The 23,460-nt window shown below is 45.9% G+C and overlaps 1 protein-coding gene across 3 annotated transcripts in view; it reads right to left on the bottom strand.

Annotated features, from left to right (window-relative positions):
- The window catches only part of dtnbp1a (dystrobrevin binding protein 1a), a 213,446-nt gene that overhangs the window by 110,719 nt on the left and 79,267 nt on the right, over nt 1-23,460 (bottom strand). For all 3 annotated transcript variants that reach the window (XM_041184287.1, XM_041184290.1, XM_041184289.1), the window contains exons 6-7: nt 7,399-7,531; nt 1,508-1,530 (exon numbers count right to left, since the gene is read on the bottom strand). In XM_041184287.1, coding sequence (XP_041040221.1) covers nt 1,508-1,530; nt 7,399-7,531 — 156 coding nt within the window. The remainder of the gene's footprint in view (nt 1-1,507; nt 1,531-7,398; nt 7,532-23,460) is intronic.

Raw genomic sequence — 23,460 nt, 5'->3', positions numbered from 1 at the left:
ACCAGGGCTATGACTGCTAAGAAGAAATTTATTAGACACTTAAATTTCTGAAGGGTTCTAATAGGCTGAATAGGGAAAACTAGGCCCTTTGGCTGAGGAGAAAGTCAATTTAAAATGGTCACTAAAAGACCAAATAGAGGGGATCGGAAAACTTCCCTTACATTGAATTTTAAAGGATAGAACACTCTGTCACAGGAAGTGGTTGAGGCAGAGGCCATTGCATCTTTTAAGAGGATCATGACGGTCTATGCGGAGAGCATGTGGCAGAGAGATTGATTTTAGACTGCTCCAACAAACAGCTAACATGAACAGAATGCAACCAATGGCCTCCTATTTTGTATAAATATCTATGGTCCTACGCTTTCATTTGCTGGTAATTTGGATTTCTTAGGAGTTGCGAACACAAGAATGTAGTATGTATGAAAGTCCTCTGGATTAATAAAGAAAAGCTGAACTATTTTTGTAAATCAACCTTGTTTACGTTTTGTTCAAAAAATACATAATGGTAGACTACAGAAATTTTTATTAGCATTATAGAGAACTGTTCAGGAGCAGATGATTCCACATATCCACTTACATAGATAAAGACATAAAAAACAAGATTTCACAATGTAGTTATACTCATACTCAAGCAAAAATCCAATGTAGGAATTAAGAAGAATGCAACATTTAGTTGCCCAGATAATGCAGCAACTACATTTTGCAAAGACTACACAAGCCGCATTATTCATGTTATGGCATCATAGGTGCGTTCATACAACAAAAGGGGGTAAATTTTAACTCACCCTAACCATTAACCATCTGTACATGGACATAAATTTTAGGATAAAATTATTTCAGGGCAGTAAAACATCCATTTAGTTCTTCAAAGCTGTCTTCCCAATTTAAAACCGCACAACTATGTGTAGCATTCATGTAAAATATGCATTTTAAATAAACAAAAATGTTTTAGCAAAAACAAACTGACAAATAAAAGGTTTAAAACTAAATCTAATGTGCAATTAATTGAGCAGTCCCTCATCATTGAGGTCAAATTTTATTTTCGTCCAAATCTTGTAAGGTATGCAGCTGATATGTAGTTTTCAAAACAAAAGGTGAAATGCCTAGTGGAGATGCCAAGACAAAGGTTCATCTACTGTATCCATCAATGAAAAAGGGGGGAAAATTCAATCTCCATATTTCTCAATAGCCAATTCCAGCAGAGAAAGTACTTGCAAAGGAACTTTCCCCATTTACAGTTGCTCAGACTCTTCTCAAGTTGGCAAGATAGCGACAGCAATTAAGGTAAAGCCCAAGTGAAAAGCATGCCATTTCCCCAATGTGATTGTTCATTGTTCTCTTCAGAAACATGCTAGCAATCAACTTATTAAATTGTAATTTGGATTTAACAGTTGCGCTCTGGCAGTAAAATGATATTTATACTATGTTCTAAGCAATCTCTGGAAATGGGTTTCTGCCATCATGACAGGTAATAAAAGCAAGATCGTCAAATATGAAGAAACCCTACCTTTCAAAGCTTCAATTTTTTTCCTATCAAGAAAATAAAATAGATGTTAACATGCGCATGTTTCATTTAGAATTATTGCAATGTTCAAGTCAATTATTGAAAAATCAACAAGTAATCTTTTGTTGAACCGCTTTACTAGTTACAAAATATTTTGGCTTCATAGATTATTAAAAATGACTATAAACTAAAAATACAGCTTGTTAAATTTATGAAGGTGCAATTACATTCCCTACTTTTAATAGCAATAAATTCAATGTAACAAAATCAGTGTTACAGATTAACAGTTTCTCTTCTCATCTAGTGAGGGAATATACTAAAAGGAGAAAACCAGGTCAAGATGGTGTCATTTTGACAATCCATTAAACATTGTGATTTCCATCTTTTATCTGTTCCAACAAGTGAAGAGCTGTTAAACACACTCATGCCCTAATTTCTCAGTTTGGTGTGTTTTTATATTCCCTATGACCCATGCTAATGCCACTTGGCTCCCCAAACCCAGGTCTCATGCAGTCAGCTACAAGCCAAACATAAAATTGGCAAGACCTGCTAATGTTCATTGTCAGAAAGGTGTTTCACATAGCTCAGCAATTCGGTTAAAAGTAAATGTTATTTTGTGTGTAATTTTCAAATTAGTAGCCCCGATAATTTTTTGGAGGAGATGGTAATAGAAATAATTGCTTCATGGTGAATAGTGCTGCTTTGTAAAAAGAATGAACACTGAATAATTGTCCCATACTTTAATATTCATCATGAAAAATTCTATTGGAAGTCACAGATCTCTTTTTGGAAAAAGAACTTGGAACATGTATCATCACAATATAGGGTGTTTTCTCAAATTTCTAAAATCAGTCTTTTGTTCCCACCAAAGAACATAATGGGAAAATTTCAAAGTTGGAACTCCATTTTCTGAACTCTCAGTCCTGTCACCAACTCATGGTAAATGTGTTTCAGAAGTGGTACCCCATCTGGATCCTGGACACTTAACTCGCTGGGTTCTAAGACTGATACAATTCAAACAGGTGAGAGCCAGATTCAAATCTGTACGAGACTGAAGAAGTCTGGCAGCTGTCAGTTTAAGGTAGTTTACTATCAATGTAACATTTTCAGAAATGGTGAAAATGTTTATATCCCCTTCTCCTTTTCTTGTATCCTCAACTTCATTCACTATAACCCCATCAAAATCACTGCATCCAATTATATACATGGCATTATGAAATTCAATTCAAAGTTTCTAGACCATCGCCAACTTGCATTCATATAGTGCCTTTAACATTCCAACGTGCTTCACCAGAAAATTATCATGCAAAATTTGACACTGGTTCACATAAAGGGATATGAGGACAGCTGGTCCAAGTAGTAGGTTTCAAGTAGTGGCTTAAAAGAGGCGAGAGAGTTAGGGAGGCCCAAGAGGTTTACAGACAGAATCTCAGAGTTACAGACTAGGCAGCTGAAGGCATGATGAGTGGTGAGGCAATGAAAATCAGAGATACACAAAGGGCCAGAATTGGAGGAGTTTAAAAATTCTTTCACGGGATACGGCTAGGCCAGCATTTATTGCCCATCCCTACTTGTCCTTAAGGTGGTGGTGAGCTGCCTTCTTGATTGGCTGCAGCTCCCGTGGTGTAGGTACACCCTCAGTACGGTTAGGGAGAGAGTTTCAGGAGTTTGACCGAGTGACATTGAAGGAACGGCAATACAGTTAACTTGCAGGTGGTAGTGTTCCCATGCATCTACTGCCCTTGTCCTTCTAGGTGGTAGAGGTCACAGGTTTGGAAGTTGCTATTGAAGGAGCCTTGGTGATTTGCTGCAGTGTACCTTGTAGATGGTAGACACTGCTGCCACTGAGAGTCTGCAGTGGAGGGAGTGGATGTTTAAGGTGGTCAATGGGATGCCAATATAGCGTTCTGCCTTGTCCTGGATGGTGTTGTGTTGTTGCAGCATTAGTAATGCAGAGATATCAGAAGGCTGCAGAGCCGGAGGAAGTTACAAAGGTAGGAAGAGATGAGGCCATGGAAGAATTGAACACTAGGAGAGAATTTTAAATTTGAAGTGTTATAAGACCGGGAGTCAATGTTGGTCAGTAAGTACCAGGGATGATGGATAGGATACAGAAAGCAGAGTTTTGAATGAGCCAAAGTTTAGAGGGTGGAAGTCAGAGTGTTGGAATAGTCAAGTCTAGAATTAACAAATGCACAGTCAAGGGTTCAGCAGCAGAGATGAGGTGGGGTGATATTATGAAGATGGAGGTGGGGTCAGAAGATCAACTCAGGATCAAATAGTACTCCAAAGTTGTAAAATGTTGGGTTCAGATGTAAGACAGTGGCTAGGAAGAGGGATATATTGGGGGATAAGGAATGGAGTTTTGTATCATCAGAAAAAGAATACTAAGGGACACACAGATTTTAGGAAAACTAGTACTTCTTGCAAAATGCCACATTCCAATTGCCCGCCAAAAATCCCTTCCTAGTGTCAATGCTAGCTGACATTGTAAATGGTTTGCTCTCCTCAGGTAAAGGCCCCCCCTCCATTTTAAAACTATCACCATCACCTCTCCTCAAAAACCCACCCTTAATACATCTGTCCTTGCACACTACTCCCCAATTTCACTTTCCTCACCAAAACCCTTTAAAATGCTGTCAACTTCCCAAATCTATGCCCATCATTCCTGTAACTCCTTGCTTGAATTGTGCCGATCAGGTTTCTAACCAGAGCACTGAAACGACCCCAACCACAAATGACATCCTCAGACTGCATTCATGGTGAATGCGGCCTCCATCCTGTCTTCAACATGATCAACCACACCACCATTCTCTTCCAATGTCTCTCCTTTGTTGCTCAGCTAGGTGAGACCGTCCTCACTTGGTTCCCCTCTTACCTAATACAGCTAGAGCATCTTGAGCAATGGCTTCCACCCCCGCTCCTGTACAGTTATGTCTGGATTTTGAGTATCAATGCTCAATCCCCTCTTCCTCTTTACCTACATGCTCCCCCAGACACCACCTGCAGAAACAAAGCCAGCTTCTACATCCACGCTGACAACACCCATTCTCATCCCTTGCAACATACTTGTCCCAATCTCCACTGTCTGCGTTGCCTGTCTAGCATCCAGTCTTTAATGAGTTGCAGTCTCCTTCAGCTAAACATTAAGACTGACGCTTTGGCCCCTACCACAAACTCCATATCCTTATACAATTTCTATCTACCCTCCCAGCCACCGTCTCAAGTTGATCCTGACAGTTGTTAACTTCAACTTACCCAAAATTCTACTGCATATATTAAGTCCCACCTCATCCCTGTTCTCGTTGACCAATACTGACTCCTGGTCTCCTAAAGTCTCAAATTTAAAATTCTCATACTTGTGTTTAAATTGCTTCAAGACTTTTTTCCTTCTTACGTACATAACATCCTAAGCTGCCCTTCTCCAAACCCCTGCTTCCTTAGCTCACCGGTAGCAGCCTTGCAGCCATTTAGGCCACATGTTCTTGAACTTCCTCCCAAGATCCTTCTGCCTCTCCACCTTTTAATCATTTAAAGCGATTCTTAAAACCCAAGCTTTTGGTCCTAATATTACCTTCTTTGATACAATATTTATTTTTTCCCCTTTTGCATCTGTGAAGTTTATGCAAACACAAGTAGTTCTCAAGCTTATTCCTCTGCTAAGTCTGACCTTCCACTAGGATGACACAAATTCCATGTTGATCTCAACAACTGCCTTAACCCCAGGCCCAAAGTCCTTGTCCATTTATAGCCTGGACTGTGCCATATTCCCATGCTTCCTCTGACACAACAGCCACCATCATTCCCCTTACACTGGCAGCAGTGCAGTACAGGAAGAACTCCAAACTCTTTCTTTTCACAACAAATTGTCTCCTCCTAATACCTATATTCTCACTTCAAACACCAAATGAGACAAATTGATGTTCTTTTTCATGTTTCCCTCATATTTCTCAGCTACATGCAGCCCCTTGGTGACATCATCTAAAGGTACGGAGTTAGTTTTCACATATACACTGATGACACCCAGCTCTACCATACCACCACCTCTCTAGACTCCTCAGACTATTTAACCAATGCTGGATGAGCAGAAATTTCTTCCAATTAAATATTGGAAAGACTGAAGCCATTCTTTGCAGTCTCCGTCCCAAACTCAAAACTTCCTAACCACCGACTCCAGCCATCTCCCTAGCAATGGTTTGAGATTAATCTAGTCTGTTTGCAACTTTGCTGCCACATTTGATTGAGATGAGCTTCCAACCTCATATTCATGTCATCTCTAAGACAGCCTATTTACACCTCTGTAACATCACTCGTCTTCACCCCTGTCTCAACTCATCTGCTGCTAAAAACCTCATTTATGCCTCAGTTTCTTCTAGACTTGACTATTCCAATGCACTTCTGGCTGGTCTCTCACATTCTACGCTCCACAAACTTGAGGTCATCAAAAACTCTGCTGTCGTGTCGTAACTCGCAGCAAGTCCCCATCAGCCCTGTGCTCGCTGACCTAAATTGGCTCCCAGTCAAGCAAAGCCTTGATTTTAAAATTCTTATCCATGTTTTCAAATCTCTCCATGGCCTTGCCCCTTCCTATCTATGAAATCTCCTCCAACCCCATAACTTTACAATACATCTATGCTCCTCTAATTCTGGCTCCTGTGCATTTCCAACCAAATTCGCTCCACCATTGCTGGCTGTGCCTTCAGTTGCCTAAGCCCCAAGCTCAAATTCACTCCCTACACCTCAGTGCCTCTCTATCTTGCTTTCCTCCTTTAAGGCATGTCTTAAAACCTATTCTTTGACCAAACTTTTGATCAACTGTCGTATTAACTCCTTATGTGGCTCAGTGTCATACCTTGTTTCATAATGTTCCCGTGAAGCACCTTGGGACTTTACTTTAAAGGCGTTATATAGGTACAAGTTGCTCTTGTTTGAAATGGACGACATCTACTCGACCATTTCCCTTTCAGGTCCCACCCCCGTCCCTTTATCCAGGTCGTCTTCACCTCTCCTCACTACCATCCCCATTCCCACCATAAATGAACATATATCCTTCATAAAATCTACCACTTGTTCACATTCCAGCTGTTGATCCAATGCTCCCCCAACCCTAAATCAGTCCCATGATCATTGACATTACCAATCTCTCCCTATCCCTTGAATTGAAATCACTGACATCACTCCACCTTCAAGGATCCACACTCCCCCACCATGCCCCACTGCTTGCTGAGTCCCCCTTACTGTATATTGTCTTATGAAGTGTACATAATGAATGTCATAGAGATGGAATTTGCTCTTGCTGAAATTAGACAACAAAGCCCTCTGATACCAAAGACATATGTTTAATTTACAAGCTTGAAAATTACTGAACCCAAATTATTAAATAAAGGGCAAGAAGGGAAATTGATGGAACAATTTATCAGAGGAGGCCATTGAAAAGGAAGTATAAACCAGTTCAAGAGGTGACTAGATGCACTTATGAACAGCAAATGGATTAATGGATACTATGAAATAATTGGGTTGATCAAAAAATAACAGGGTTGTTACTATGGTCACTTGGTCACGATTCTTAATCCAAACTATGAAACACATAGACTGAGAAAACATTATTTTTGTTCCAGGATAAAACAGCAGATAATTACTTTATTTTAAGCCAAACCCAATGTGTGTTAAAGCAATCACGCTGAAGTAATTACAACAACGTTTGGTCGATTGTTGATACATTAGAGCAGAGAACAAAAGAATTGGGAAAACAAAGAAAATCACATGATTGCCAGAATCCTTACTCCATGAAACCTTAAAATGTTCATCTTCCTGCAATCATATTTTTGCTAGAGTTGACTAAAATGCTGGTAAAGTACAGAGTAACCGGGCAATAATATATTTGTGTTAGTTACCTCTTTTCTTTCTTGTAGTTTTCCAATTGAAGAATCTGCAATTGCTTATAACGCTCAAGTTCACATTGTTCACAGATATCCTCCAAGTGATGTAAGTGACCCTCTAACTCTTCAAAACCTGCCTCCAATTGAGCTGCAATAAAAGGAAAATGTTCAAATATCTAAAACATACTGCTGTTGCTTTGAAAATAATTTAATAGTGAACTGTTCTAACATATAAGCATAATGGAGTCCAGCTTAACGGAATACTACTTCAACAGAGGACTTAACTCAGAAATTTGGTGAGTGAGGGAAGAGGCACCATTCTGCTCTTTTACAAAGCAAGGAGCGGTCCAAGTGAGGGACCGGGAAACAGAGACACCTGGCAGCAATAGCATTGGCTGCAGATAAATCAGAGCAGGAATGGAGCGGACCTTTCACTGTGTTTACCTAAAAAAGCAAGGAGTGATGTTAGAGAGCAGAACAGATAAATGATTGGTTGATGATAGTTTAAGGTTATATTTTCTCTGTAAACTAGGGCAGTATTTCATATGAGTACAGTTAAACAATAAATTGTGTCAAATTTACAGTTTAGCTAATTAATAAAATTGTAGTCAGGATAAGTCTAACAGTAGGTGAATCATTTAGACTACTAGCATAGAGCAGACCTAGGGGTATTAATTAAAATTAATACTTTTTATATGGTACTAATTAGATACAAAAGAGGGAATAAAGAATGTTTTTCTTCGATCATGAATGGACAGCTAAGATCCATTGCTTGTAATTCTTGCAGCATGTGAGAACTTCAGGACATTTTATGCATCTTGGAATACCACATGTGTAGGAAGTGGAGGAATAGCACCTCATATTCCGACTAGGTATTTTACAGCCTTCTGGACTGAATATTGAGTTCAACAACTTTAGAACATGAACTCTCTCCTCCATCCCCACCCCCCTTTCCGATCCCTCTTTTTCCAATAATTTATGTATATTTTTCTTTTCCCACCTTTTTCCATTATTTTTAAATGTATTTCCATCCATTGTTTTATCTCTACTTTTTAGCCTATCTCGATCCCTTCCCCCCATCCCTCCCCCACTAGGGCCATCTGTCCCTTGCTCGCCCTGCTTTCGCCCCTTCATGTCACCATTAGCACATTTCTTAGCTAATATCACCACCGTCAACATCTCTTTGTCATTTTGGCTATGACATCTTTTGGCAATCTTCACCTATCACTGGCCCTCTATCCAGCTCTACCTGTCCCATCCCCCCTTAAACCAGCTTATATTACACCTCTTTTCTATTTTTCCTTAGTTCTGGTGAAGAGTCATACAGACTTGAAACGTTAACTGTATTCCTCACCGCAGATGCTGAGTTTTTGTTTTTGTGTAGGAAGTGTCTTCAGTTGCTTGAGCTTGAGCTCAGGGCTTCAAAGCTTGATGGGCAGCAGGAGTCACTATGGAGTGTCAGGAGAATGAGAGTTTCCTGGATTATATGTTCCATGAGGTGGTCATTCCACAGGCAATGAGAGTTCAAGATAGATGATGTGCGGCCATCTGAAAGAGTAGGAAGATGCAGGAGGTGCAGGACTTTTTGCAATCCGTGCCACTCTCAAACCCATAATCAGCTTTGCAACACTTTGAAGGAGTGCAAAGGGGTTGCACAAGAGGGAACTGCAAAGGACATAAATGCAGTCATTGTAGAAGATTCCACAGTTAGGGGATAGACTGGGAATTCTGTATCCGTGATCATGAATCCCGCATGGTGTGTTGCCTCCCTGGCGCAAGCGTAAAGGGCATCATGGAGAGTGTACAGAATATTCTGCAGGAGGGAGTGAGCCAGAAGTCATGGTGCACTTCAGTACCAATGACATGGAGAGAGCAGGTACTGAGACAGGAGGTGAGGTTTTCAGAGCTAGGAAGGAAGTTAAAAAAATAGGACCTCAAAGCTAACCTCTCAATTACTAACAATGCCATGTGCCAACAAGAAGAAGAAATAGAAAAATAGGGAGGATCAATGCATAGTTTGAGACATGTTACAGGACAAAGGGCTTCAGATGCTTGGAGCATTTGGCACCAGTTCTGGGGAAGGAGGCACCTATTCAAAGGGTATGTTTTCAAGGATGTAACTAGCAGCATAGATAAAGAGGAACCAGAAGATGTAGTATACTTAGATTTCTAAAATGCATTCAATAAAGTTCCACACAAAAGGCTAATACATAAGATAAGGGTTCATGGAGATTGGGGTATCCGCAAGGATAGAGGATTCGTTAATGAACAAGAAGCAGGGAGTGGCAATAAACAGGTCAATCTTAAGTTGGCAGGGTGTAACTGGTGGAATGGTACAAGGGTCAGTGCTAGGGGCTTTAGCTATTTACAATCTATATTAATAACTTAGTTTAAGAAACAGAGTAACGTGTCTATATTTGTTGACAATACAAAGCTAGGTGGGAATGTAAGCTGTGAGAAGGACACAAAAGAGGCTGCAAAATGATATCGACAGGTTGAATAAATGAGCAACAAGGTGGTAAATGGAACAAAATGTGGGGAAGTGAGAGTTATTCACTGCAGTAATAAGAATGGGAAATGAAAATTTTTTTAGAAGGTGTAAAACTGGTAAATATCAATGTTCAGGGGGACTTGGGTGTACTCAGAAGGAACACAAAGTTAGCATGCAGGTACAACAAGCAATTAGGACGGCTAATAGCTTGTTGGCCTTTATTGCAAGGGGATTGGAATACAAGAATAAGGAGGGCTTGGCCTAAATAGCCAAGTGGTTATGGTACTGGGTTTATATACCCCAAGATCAAGAGTTCAAATCTCACAATGGCAAACTATGAAATAATGTAACTTCATCTGAATAAGAACAGATGGAAACATGTTTACTTGAAAGAGTTTAAAAGATTATCAAGTGTTCAAATCTCACCATGGCAAATTATGAAACAATCAAGAGTTCAAATCTCACAATGGCAAACTATGAAACAATGTAACTTCATCTGTGGAAACGTGTTTGTACTCGAAAGAGTTACTTTCTTAGGGACAGCAGGAAGGTTAAAATGATGCTCCTTTATTCCACCAGCATCACAGCTGTATAAACTCTCAAAGGAAAGCTTAACTTGAAGAGTTACAGAGAATATTCATTGTCAATGCTCAGATCTCTGCCCTATTTGTGGCCTCAGCTCTCCAACGCAATGACTGTCTACTGCCCAGCTCCTGGCCACAGTCCTGCCATTCTCTCTCTCCATGAGGCTTCTGGTCCCCCTTTCTCCATGCTGCAGTCCTGGTTCAGGTTGTGCCTCCAGGTTTCTTCAGACTGTAACCTAGGATTAAGCTCTGCTCCCAGTTTTCTAAGGATTTCGACTCCTAAGTGGGCACACCACAGGGCCGACTGAATCCCTGCCTGACAACCTCCAGGCCAATGAGCTCTTCTCCCGGACTTTGTCACAAGAATCCAGAGATTGTTAGTCGACTTCTTCTGGGACAAAAGATTGCACTGGGTCGCTGCCGAGGTTCTGAGTCTCCCGCTTAGGGAGGGTGGTCAGGCGCTAGTGTGCCTACGCACACAGGTGGCGACTTTCTGCCTTCAGACTCTGCAGCGATACCTCTACGTCGAGCCTCCTCCTAGATGGTGTGCCCTGATGACGTATTTCTTCCGTCAGGTGCACGGCCTGAATTATGACGTGCAGCTCCTGTTTATAGAACAGATGGGCCTCGGTGGCTCCTTGCAGGCGTTGCCCGTCTTTACCAGGACCTAATCAAAGTCTGGAAAGTGGTCGCCTCGCGACGCAGCTCTCCCCCGTCAGGAGTAGCGGCCATCGTCAGAGAGCCGCTGCTCAGGAATCCGCCCCTCCGTCCTTTTCAGTGGTTGACGGAGAGGAGGGCTGTGGCCGCAGGGGTGACCAGGATCGGGGACGTGCTGGGTGGCGGAGGACTGGGCTGGATGCTCCCGCAGGAGTTGGCGCGACGCGCGTCTGTGCGTGTCCAGGTCGCAGCCGATGCCATCCAAGACCTGAGAACGGTCGTGCTCGGACCCGACGTTATTTTGGGTCTTGAGGTGGCCCAGGTGCGCGGTGGTCTTCCGTCTGAACGTTCCCCTGTTCGGACATAATTCCACATTGGCCCCAAGCCCCGAACCCTCCCTCGGGTGCTGGTGCCCCGCAATATGAGCCGCCTCGGGGACATGCCCTCCGTGCCTTTTGGCACGGCAAAGAGGGGCTTTTTGTACGGACTGCTGCTGCACACCTTCCATTTTCTCGCCCTTGTCCATCGCCCGGACACACCCTGGCGTGCCTTGTTGCCGTCCGGCGGCGGAGGCCCCCGATGGGAGGCCCTCTACGGAGGTGTCCTCCCCCTTTCTATCGGGGACCTGGGTTGGAGGATGTTGCATGCAGCAGTCCCCTATAATAAAAGGATGCATAGGTTCACGGACTCTCAGGACACGTGCCCTTTTTGCGGTCTTGTGGAGTCCGTGGACCATGTATACATAGGGTGTTGTAGGTTGCACTCCCTTTTTAGTTACTTGAAAAACCTTTTATTGATGTTTTGTTTGCACTTCAGCCCCACGCTCCTGATCTATGGGCACCCGGTGCGGAAGGGGATCAGGAAGGAGGAGGACCTCCTCGTGAACCTGCTCCTGGGCCTGGCCAAGTTGGCCATTAACAGGTCCAGGCAGCGGGCAATCGATGGGGGAGTCCCACCCGATTGTTTGTCCCTCTTCCGTGGCTACGTTCGCTGCCGGATGTCCCTGGAGAAGGAGCACGCGGTATCTGCTGGCACTCTCGAGGCCTTCCGTGCTCGGTGGGCACCGCGGGGACTGGGGTGTTTTGTTGACTCCTTTAATCACATTTTGATTTAAAGTTTGTAAGATTCCTTTAAATTTTTGTCCTTGGTTTTACAGCTGACCTGAATTAGGGGCTGTGTCTGATTTATCCCAATTTTGTTGATTTGCTTTTCATTTAAAAGATTATCAAGAGTTCAAATCTCACAATGGCAAAGCATGAAACAATGTAACTTCATCTGAAACAGATGGAAACGGGTTTGTACTCGAAAGAGTTACAAGAATAAGGAGGGCTTGGCCTAAATAGCCAAGTGGTTATGATACTGGGTTTGTAACCCCAAGATCAAGAGTTCAAATCTCACAATGGCAAACTATGAAACAATGTAACTTCATCTGTGGAAATGTGTTTGTACTCGAAAGAGTTGCTTTCTTAGGGACAGCAGGAAGGTTAAAATGATGCTCCTTTATTCCACCAGCATCACAGCTGTATAAACTCTCAAAGGAAAGCTTAACTTGAAGAGTTACAGAGAATATTCATTGTCAATGCTCAGATCTCTGCCCTATTTGTGGCCTCAGCTCTCCAACGCAATGACTGTCTACTGCCCAGCTCCTGGCCACAGTCCTGCCCTTCTCTCTCTCCATGAGGCTTCTGGTCCCCCTTTCTCCATGCTGCAGTCCTGGTTCAGGTTGTGCCTCCAGGTTTCTTCAGCCTGTAAGCTAGGCTTAAGCTCTGCTCCCAGTTTTCTAAGGATTTCGACTCCTAAGTGGGCACACCACAGGGCTGACTGAATCCCTGCCTGACAACCTCCAGGCCAATGAGCTCTTCTGGCAATGGCCTAGGGCCCCACAGGGAATCTCCAAAGCTGGGTGCTGGAATTCGGGACGTCAAGACAAGAGTGGGTCAGCCAGCAAGACCCAGCAGGCAAGGTGATTCAGAGGACGCTCAGAGCATCCACAGTCTGATCAGCAGAATGTGTAAGAAGCACCTCAATGACTATATGAGGTTTGGCAATGCAAGTGCAATGTGACACACACATAGCAGGCCTGGAAGATCTGGAATGTAGAACAGGTCTACCAGCTGAGGGCTCATAGTGCTAGGAAGCATTGAGGGTGTTTGCAAAAAAAAAAAACCCCGAGCCGGGGTATCTAACACCCAAAACCCAGAGGGTGGAGTGTCCGGGAGGGCTGGACAAGGAGGAGGGGGCCTCGGAAATGGAGGTCTCCCTAGCCCCCAGCCTGATCCGGAAGAGACGTCACGCTTCGGAGGAGGAGATGGGTGATGCCCAAACTGAAGAAGTTGGGTGTGTCCCTTCCCCCGATGAAGAGGTGGTGGCGTCTCCACCAAGTAAAATCTCGCCCTGTCCTCTGGGGGAACTCAAAACCCCTGCACTGACTCCCACCACTATTACCCCTGTCAACCTGCTGCAGTCCCCTGAACAGGGCCCCTCGGGGGTCACTGAAGGCACCTCCCTTGAGGTGGTGCCCGACTCAGAGACCCTCGATACCCCCGAGGTACCTTCTGGCTCATCGGGGGACTGCAACTTTCAAAATTTAAAAAATGTCAACGGGTCATTGGGTGGCGGCGAAAAGGAAGGCTTTCCCGCTCCCTCCCAAACCTTAGCACCGGGCGTCCTAGTTTTAGGTCAGGAGCTTGTCCTGAGCTCCCCGGACGACCCGGTGCCGGGAGGAGAGCGGGATTCAGAACTGCCGCTGCCCTCTGACCCAAAACGTTTAGAGGAGACCAGAGAGGACCCCTCTGGCCTTGATCCTGGGGGTGGGATCGAGGTACAGGTGGGGCCAGCTGGCTGCTCCGAATCAGCCCCCGTACTCAATGCGGGGGAGGGGTCGGAAGCTGGAGGCGACGACCTGGAGGGGGACGGGGTGTCCGTGGTGAGCGCTGGAGATTACACTGAGTCGCTCTCAAGCGAGGCGGTGGATCCCCTGGTGCCCTCCACTGACTCCCCCCTCATCCCCCCAAGGGAACTCCGGGACTTTTTGGCGAGTCATCGCGGTCGCCGAGACAGGGTTCAGTTGGCCTTGGACCGGTGGCATTCTTTTCCGCTGGTGTTCTGGTCCACTCGCGAGGCTCTCAAGTCTCCTGAGTTGGATAGGAACGCGCGGCGGAGGGTCCAAACGTTTCTCGCTGGGCTCCTGAAGGAGAGGAAGGACTAAAAAGTCCTCTTCTTCTTTTTAATGACTTAAGGTGAAGATTTGATGTACCTTTGACAATGAAGACGACTATAGCCAGCCTCAACATCCGCGGCAGCAGGGCCGCACAGCGCAGGTTCCAGAACTTCTCGGTCCTCAGGGACGGGAAGTATGCGTTGTGCTTCCTGCAAGAAACCCATACCGTTCCGGGAGACGAAGCCACGTGGCTCCTGGAGTGGCGAGGGGGGGTCTACATGAGTCACCTAGCCTCCAATTCTGGCGGGGTGGCTATCTTGTTGGCCCCGCATTTTCAGCCGGAGATCTTGGGGGTCAAGGAGCCAGTGCCAGGCCGGTTGCTGCACCTGACTGTGCGTCTGGGGGGGGCGGTGCTTCACTTTGTGAATGTGTACGCTCCCCTGGGCACGCAGCAGCAAGCGAGCTTCTTTGAAGAAGTGTCCACTCATCTCGGCTCCATCGACGCTGGCGAGTGCATCGTCCTCGGGGGGGATTTCAATTGCACCCTCGGGGTCCGGGACCGTCACGGTACCCCGCACTGCACGCGAGGTGTGAGTAAGTTGCGGGACCTGGTCAGGTCCTTCGACTTAGTGGACGTCTGGCGAAATCTCCATCCTGACTCCAGCGTGTTCACCTTTGTGTCACCTGGAGTCGGAGCGTCCAGACTCGACCGCCTTTACGTTTCGAAGGCGTACGTGTCCTGCGTTCCGGCTGCTTCTATACAGCAGGTTCCGTGCACGGACCACCGTCTGGTGTGGGCGGAGCTCACTTCGTTCTGCGCTCGGACGGGGTCCGCGTACTGGCATTTTAATAACCTGTTGTTGGAAGACCAGCGGTTCCTGGACTCGTTCCGTCGCTTCTGGGCCGGCTGGAGAAGGAAGCGGGGAGGCTTCCCCTCCTTGAGGCTATGGTGGGACGTGGGCAAGACTCACGTCCGAGTTTTCTGTCAAGAGTACGCGAAGGGGTCGACAAAGAGACGCAAATCCAGGGTCGAGGAGTTGGAGAAGGAGGTGCTCGACCTGGAGGCACGTCTCCGTCAGCCCGACGCGGACCCGGCCCTGCGGTCGGTGTACGATGAGAAGAAGGGCGCGCTGCGGGACCTGCAACTGGTCGGGTCTCGGGGCGCGTTCGTGAGGTCGCGGATCTGTTTCCTTAAGGAGATGGACCGTGGCTCTCCCTTCTTCTACTCACTGGAAAAAAGGCACGGGGTCCGTAAGCAGCTCTTTACGCTGCTGGCCGACGACGGATCACTTGTCTCGGATCCGGAGGGCATCAGGGCCATTGCCCGAGATTACTACACTGCCCTTTTCTCTCCGGATCCGTCCAGTGAGGAAGCTTGCAGAGTTTTGTGGGAGGACCTGCCGCAGGTCGGCCCGGAGTGCGCCGGAAAGCTCGACTCCCCTATAAGTCTGGGGGAGCTGACCGGCGCACTCGACGGTCTTTCTAGGGGCAAAACCCCGGGACTAGACGGGCTGACCGTGGAGTTCTTCAGGGCGTTCTGGGACGTCTTGGGGAGCGACTTCGCGGGGGTCCTGGGGGAGAGCATTGCTACCGGGGAGATGCCCCTTTCGTGGCGCAGGGCCGTGATTGCCCTGCTACCGAAGAAGGGGGATCTCCGCCTTCTGAAAAACTGGCGCCCGGTCTCCCTCCTCAGCACGGACTACAAAATCTTCGCCCGAGCCATGTCTTCTCGGCTCGGCACCGTGCTGGACCACATGATCCACCCTGACCAGTCCTACACCGTCCCGGACCGAAGCAGTTTATGATAACATCCATCTGGTCCGGGACATCATCCACCATTCCCAGAGGGCTGGTCTGTCGAGCGCCTTCCTGTCTCTCGATCAGGAGAAGGCGTTCGACAGGGTGGATCACGAATACTTACTCGGAACTCTGCGAGCTTTCGGGTTCGGGACGCATTTTGTCGCCCGGATCCGACTTCTGTACACTGCCGCGGAGTGTCTAGTGAAGGTTAACGGGTCCCTGACGGCGCCCCTTCGCTTTGGGAGAGGGGTACGTCAGGGCTGCCCCCTGTCTGGCCAGTTGTATTCTATTTGCGTGGAGCCTTTCCTGCGCCTCTTGCGGAGGAGGTTGTCAGGATTGGTTCTGCGCGGGCCGGGCATCGGGGTGGTCCTTTCGGCTTACGCCGATGACGTGCTCCTTATGTTTAGTGACCCGGCTGACCTGCGGAGGATGCGCGAGTGCCAGGAGGTCTACTCTGCCGCTTCTTCTGCCAGGATCAACTGGGGTAAGTGTTCTGGACTCCTGGTCGGTCAGTGGCAGATGGATCCCCTACCCGAGGAGCTCAGGGCTTTCACCTGGAGCAGGAACAGCCTCCTCTACCTGGGGGTCCATCTCTGCCCCGCTGAGGAATCCTGGCCGGCAAACTGGCAGGAACTGGAGACGAAAGTCACCGCTCGCCTGCGGCGCTGGACAGGACTGCTCCGAGTGCTATCTTACCGGGGTCGAGTTCTGGTCATAAACCAGCTGATCGCCGCCATGTTGTGGTATCGGCTGGTCACTTTGACCCCTCCCCCGGACTTTGTCACAAGAATCCAGAGATTGTTAGTCGACTTCTTCTGGGACAAAAGATTGCACTGGGTCGCTGCCGAGGTTCTGAGTCTCCCGCTTAGGGAGGGTGGTCAGGCGCTAGTGTGCCTACGCACACAGGTGGCGACTTTCCGCCTTCAGACCCTGCAGCGATACCTCTACGTTGAGCCTCCTCCTAGATGGTGTGCCCTGATGACGTATTTCTTCCGTCAGGTGCACGGCCTGAATTATGACGTGCAGCTCCTGTTTATAGAACAGATGGGCCTCGGTGGCTCCTTGCAGGCGTTGCCCGTCTTTTACCAGGACCTGATCAAAGTCTGGAAAGTGGTCGCCTCGCGACGCAGCTCTCCCCCGTCAGGAGTAGCGGCTATCGTCAGAGAGCCGCTGCTCAGGAATCCGCCCCTCCGTCCTTTTCAGTGGTTGGCGGAGAGGAGGGCTGTGGCCGCAGGGGTGACCAGGATCGGGGACGTGCTGGGTGGCGGAGGACTGGGCTGGATGCTCCCGCAGGAGTTGGCGCGACGCGCGTCTGTGAGTGTCCAGGTCGCAGCCGATGCCATCCAAGACCTGAGAACGGTCGTGCTCGGACCCGACGTTATTTTGGGTCTTGAGGTGGCCCAGGTGCGCGGTGGTCTTCCGTCTGAGCGTTCCCCTGTTCGGACGGAATTCCACATTGGCCCCAAGCCCCGAACCCTCCCTCGGGTGCTGGTGCCCCGCAATATGAGCCGCCTCGGGGACATGCCCTCTGTGCCTTTTGGCACAGCAAAGAGGGGCTTTTTGTATGGACTGCTGCTGCACACCTTCCATTTTCTCGCCCTTGTCCGTCGACCGGACACGCCCTGGTGTGCCTTGTTGCCGTCCGGCGGCGGAGGCCCTCGATGGGAGGCCCTCTACGGAGGTGTCCTCCCCCTTTCTATCGGGGACCTGGGTTGGAGGGTGTTGCATGCGGCAGTCCCTTATAATAAGAGGATGCATAGGTTCACGGACTCTCAGGACACATGCCCTTTTTGCGGTCTTGTGGAGTCCGTGGACCATGTATACATAGGGTGTTGTAGGCTGCACTCCCTTTTTAGTTATTTGAAAAACCTTTTATTGATGTTTTGTTTGCACTTCAGCCCCACGCTCCTGATCTATGGGCACCCGGTGCGGAAGGGGGTCGGGAAGGAGGAGGACCTCCTCGTGAACCTGCTCCTGGGCCTGGCCAAGTTGGCCATTAACAGGTCCAGGCAGCGGGCGATCGACGGGGGAGTCCCGCCTGATTGTTTGTCCCTCTTCCGCGGCTACGTTCGCTGCCGGATGTCCCTGGAGAAGGAGCACGCGGTGTCTGCTGGCACTCTCGAGGCCTTCCGTGCTCGGTGGGCACCGCGGGGACTGGGGTGTTTTGTTGACCCCTTTAATCACATTTTGATTTAAAGTTTGTAAGTTTCCTTTAAACTTTGTTCTTGGTTTTACAGCTGACCTGAATTAGGGGCTGTGCCTGATTTATCCCAATTTTGTTGATTTGGTTTTCATTTAAAAGATTATCAAGAGTTCAAATCTCACAATGGCAAACTATGAAACAATGTAACTTCATCTGAAACAGATGGAAACGTGCTTGTATTTGAAAGAGGTACAAGAATAAGGAAGGGCTGGGCCTAAATAGCCAAGTGGTTATGGTACTGGGTTTGTAACCCCAAGATCAAGAGTTCAAATCTCACAATGGCAAACTATGAAACAATGTAACTTAATCTGAATAGGAACAGACGGAAACGTGTTTGTACTCGAAAGAGTTACAAGAATAAGGAAGTCTCGGTACAATTGTGCTTTGGTGAGACCACACCTGCAGTACTGTGTGCAGTTGTGACTGACATATTTTATTTAATTATTCCTTATTTAAGGAAACATATACGCATTGGAGGCAATGCAGCGAAGGTTGTCCTGTGATGAGGTGCTGAGTAAATTGGGCCTATACTCTCTGGATTTTAGAAGAATGAGGGATAATCTCATTGAAACATAAAAGATTCTGAAGGTGCTTGCCAGGGTAGACACAGAGGTGGGTTCCCCTGGCTGGGGAATCTAGAAATGAGGGCATGGTCTCAGGATAAGAGGCCAATAATTTAGGCCTGAGATGAGGAGAAATGTCTTCAAAGGGCTGTGAACCTTTGAAATTCCCCATCCAGAGGAGTTTTCGATTCTCCATCACTGAGCATAGTTAAAGCTGAGAGACCGATTTTGGTCTTTCAGGGAATCAAGCGATGTGGGGAGTGGGCAGGGAAGCGAGTTGAGGTCAATCATCAGCCATGATCATGTTGAGTGGTGAAGCAGTTTGAGGGGCAGTATGATTTACTCCTGCTCCTATTTCTTATGTTATGTTTTTAAATGGTAAAGACTGGCACTTAGTATTCATGGATACAAAGTACTCAGAGGAGACAGGGAAGGAGAAAAGGTACTGATGTGATGTTGGAGAGAGAGAATGTCCTTGAAGGGGCAGAAATATAATCCATTTGGTGAGAATCAAGAAACAACAAGGATATGATCACGTTACTGGCTGCGTGTGTTACAAGAGAAAGCGAGAGAGGGCAGGTGCTTGCACGCCAGACAGAGCGAGTGAGACACACACACAGGGAGATTCAGAGAAAGAAACACACAGAAGCAAATCTGCAAAGAAATCATAATCATGTGGAAGAATTATAGAGTGATGCTATTGGGGACTATAATTACCCTAATATCAATTGGGATGATGTTAAAGCAAAAAAGTAAAGGAGGGGGAAGAACTTCCATGCTCAGGAGAACTTCCTTGATCAGCATGTTCTCAGTCCAACTGAAGGAGGCATTGCTGGATCTGGTGGTGGGCTAAGTGGGCCAAGGGTCTGTGGGGGAACACTTGGGTAAGAGTAATCATCATATCATCAGGTCTAGATTAACAATGGAGAAGAGAAAGAAACGATCTAAATTAGAAGGGGTCTGACTTCATTGGGATGAGTGGGGATCTAGTCAGGGAAAAATGAAGTCAAAGACGGATAGGAAAATCTCTAACGGTGGGTGATCTTTGAGGAGGAGATGCTTTAGGTTCAGGCCAAGTACATTCCAACAAGTGTGAAATGGTAGCCTCCACACAAACTACAAAGGCCATTTGTTTCCAAGACAGTGCGTCAACAATCTTTCTTTACAAGAACAATTCCACAGTGAAACAAGCTGTCAAAGGAGTCACAGCACAATCACTTGAAATCTCCAAGACCCGTTTTTAGATCATTTCCATTTATAAGCTTTTCATTGTCATGATTGCCATATCAGCAGGTTATGTCTGGTTCAGCTCATGCTAACTACATTCATGTGATGGCGGAACACGGATGATAGCTTGTGATGCCAACAGAACCAAAGCAGAAGCAGAAAGGTAATGGAATCAAAGTTATGCTGCACCTTGGAGATTGAGGGAGTTAAAGAAAAGGATGTAATGATTAAAAAAAAGAGGGTGCATGATTTATGCGAATTCTTCAAACAAGAGCCAGGCCAAATAGAATAAATTGAGAGGGGTAGTGAAGAGGAAAATATGCCTGGCAGGGGAAGAATATGAGAATAAAATGGCAGTTATCATAAAAGGGAACCCAAAAGTCATCTACCTGCATGTAAATAGTAAATAGGTACTAAGGGTGGGGTGGAGCCCATTAGGAACAGAGGGTGATATGTGTTTTGTGGCATGGGATATGGCTAGAATACTTAATAAGAGGAAAAGAGGAATCTGAAGAAGTGGAGTTGGTAGAGGTAATGGATGAGGTGGAAGTTGAGAGACAGGAGGTACTGGAAAGGCTGGCTTACAGTGGATAAGTCACTTGGGTCCAGATGACTTGCATCCCAGGTTGCTAAAGAAAGTGGGTGTGGAGATAGTAAAAGGACTTGCCATCATTTCCCAATCTTTCCTAGTAACAATGGGGTGAGAGGAGGGTGTTAGAGGATTGGAGAATGACAAATGTAACATCCTTCTTCAAGATAACAAGATAAGGGTATATTAGATAGTTCTAATAACTACAGGCCAGTTAGTTTAGTAATATCAGTGATGGGTAATCAGGGGAAAAAGTCAACAGACATTTGGACAAGTTTGAGTTAATTAAGAATAGCCAGCATGGGTTTGTAAAAGGTAGATTACGCTTGACTAATCAAATTGAACTTTTTGATGAAGTAACAGAGAAGGTTAATGAAGGGTTTGTGTATATGGATTTTAAAATATGTTTGACATAGTGCCACATAAAAGGCTGGTTAACAAAATTGAGGCCAGTGGAATAGGAGGATCAATGTCAGCTTGGATAAAAAAATTATTTTAAGTCGAGATAACAGCAAGTTATGATAAATGGTTGTTTTTCAGAGTGCAGGATTGTAGACAGTGATGAACCCCAAGAGTCAGTGCTTCGCAGCTGCTTTACGTGATGTGTGTGTATATATATATATATAAATGATTTGAATATTTGGATACAGAGTAAAATTTCAAAATTTACTAATGATACCAAACTTGGAGCTCTGGCTGACAGTGAGGATAATACCAATCAATTGCAACAAGATATAGATAGCAAAATGGGCAGACAAGTACCAGATGGAATTTAATCCAGAGAAGTGCGAGCTGATGCACTTTGGCCGGGGTGGGGTGGGGGGGGGGGGGGGGGGGGGGGGGGGGGGGTGGAGGATTCTGTGTATAAATCTTTGAAGATGGCAGGGCATATTGAGAGCAACTAGCAAAGCATATCGGATCCGAGCTTGATAAATAGAGGTATGAGTACAAAAGCAGGGAAGTTATGCTCAATTTTTTAAAGTTCTAGTTAGGCCACAATTAAAGTAACACATCTATCTCTGGTCACCACACCTTAGAAAGGGTGCAAGGGTCCTTGAGAGGGTGCGGAGAAGATTTGCTAGAATGGTTCCAGGGATGAGGAATTTTAGGTAGAGACTGGAGAAGCTGGGGTTGTTTTTCTTGGAGTGAAGGAGATTGAGGGGAGAGCTGACAGGGGTGTACAAGATTATGGCACGTTTAGATAAGGTAGACAAAGAAATGCTGGTCCCCTTAGCTGATGCACAAGGACTAGGGGACACAGATTGAAGGCTGTGGGCAAGGGATGCAGGAGGGATGGGTGGAAGAACTGTTTTTATATAATGAGTGTAATGACCTGGAACTCGCTGCCTACGAGGGTAGTGGAAGCAAAGACGACGAATAATTTCAAAAGGAAATTGGATGCGCACTTGGGGGGAATAAACTTACAGGGCTACAGGGATAGAGCAGGGAATGGGACTGATTGGATTGCTCTACAGAGTCGGCAAGGACCCAAAGGGCTGAATGGCCTCCTGTACTGTACTGACTTTATGGCTCTACTTATGCAGTATAGTAAGCATGTACAGTCACACACATTCACATTAAATGAATAACTTATTTTACTTATTCACTGATAATTTACTCTTTATAAGTTCATTGAGTATGATTACTTTCACACATCAAAAAAAATGTTAGCATAGAAGCCAGCTGCCTTCCTTCTTGTTATACTGTTTCTTTTAATGAAAAGGAAGTTCAATTGTCAGAATTACCACACAAATATAAAATGCTATTAAGCCTCGGGCGTGTACAAGTGTCTGTTTTCTTTTCACATCTGATGCTGAAAAAGTGTTTTCAAAACATGCCAATTCTTTCATGCAACGTTTTTGAATTGTATCATTAATCCATATCTCTCAGCAAAAAAAAAGTAATTGTAAGAACTTTATGTTCTGGCCTGAGAGATAATATCAGTAATTAAATGAAACATTTAGCAATAAATAAATTTGCAATAAGAAAATCGATATTGAAAGCAGCTATGAAACCAAGTTAAATAAATAGAAAAGAGCTCTAATAACAAACAAAACAATTACAGTCAAAAATCCTGATATCTTAAGTCCATTTTATGAAAATGAAGTTGGATAATAAAGTACAGTTGTATTTATTTACCATAGAGAAGCTTTAAAAACACCATTAGATTAGCATTTCAGGAGCCCAAATTATTTCCAAGGTACAAATCAGGAAGACTATTCAACCCAGTTAGTTCATTCTACCTCAGGAATCTATTGTTTCCTGCACCATTACAGAATCTAACTATTCCATAAATGAAAACAGAATTACCTGGAAAAACTCAGCAAGTCTGGCAGCAATGGCGGTGAAGAAAAGAGTTGACGTTTCGAGTCCTCATGACCCTTCAACAGAACTAGGTGAATCCAAGGAAGGGGTGAAATATAAGCTGGTTTAAGGTGTGTGTGTGTGTGTGTGTGTGTGTGTGTGTGTGTGTTTGGGGGGGGGGGGGTGGGGGGAGAGAGAGAGAGAAGTGGAGGGGGGGTGGTGTGGTTGTAGGGCCAAGCAAGCAGTGATAGAAGCAGATCATCAAAAGATGTCACAGACGAAAGAACAAAAGAACACATAGGTGTTGAAGTTGGTGATATTATCTAAACGAATGTGCTAATTAAGAATGGATGGTAGGGCACTCAGGGTATAGCTCTAGTGGGGGTGGGGGAGCATAAAAGATTTAAAAATATTTAAAAATAATGGAAATAGGTGGGAAAAGAAAAATCTATATAATTTATTGGAAAAAAAACAGAAGGAAGGGGGAAGAAACAGAAAA

The sequence above is a fragment of the Carcharodon carcharias genome, chromosome 3, assembly GCF_017639515.1.
Source record: "Carcharodon carcharias isolate sCarCar2 chromosome 3, sCarCar2.pri, whole genome shotgun sequence".
Classification (NCBI taxonomy): Eukaryota; Metazoa; Chordata; class Chondrichthyes; order Lamniformes; family Lamnidae; genus Carcharodon; species Carcharodon carcharias.
Note: the sequence above shows the minus strand (reverse complement) of the source record. Positions and strands in the feature narration are given on the sequence as shown.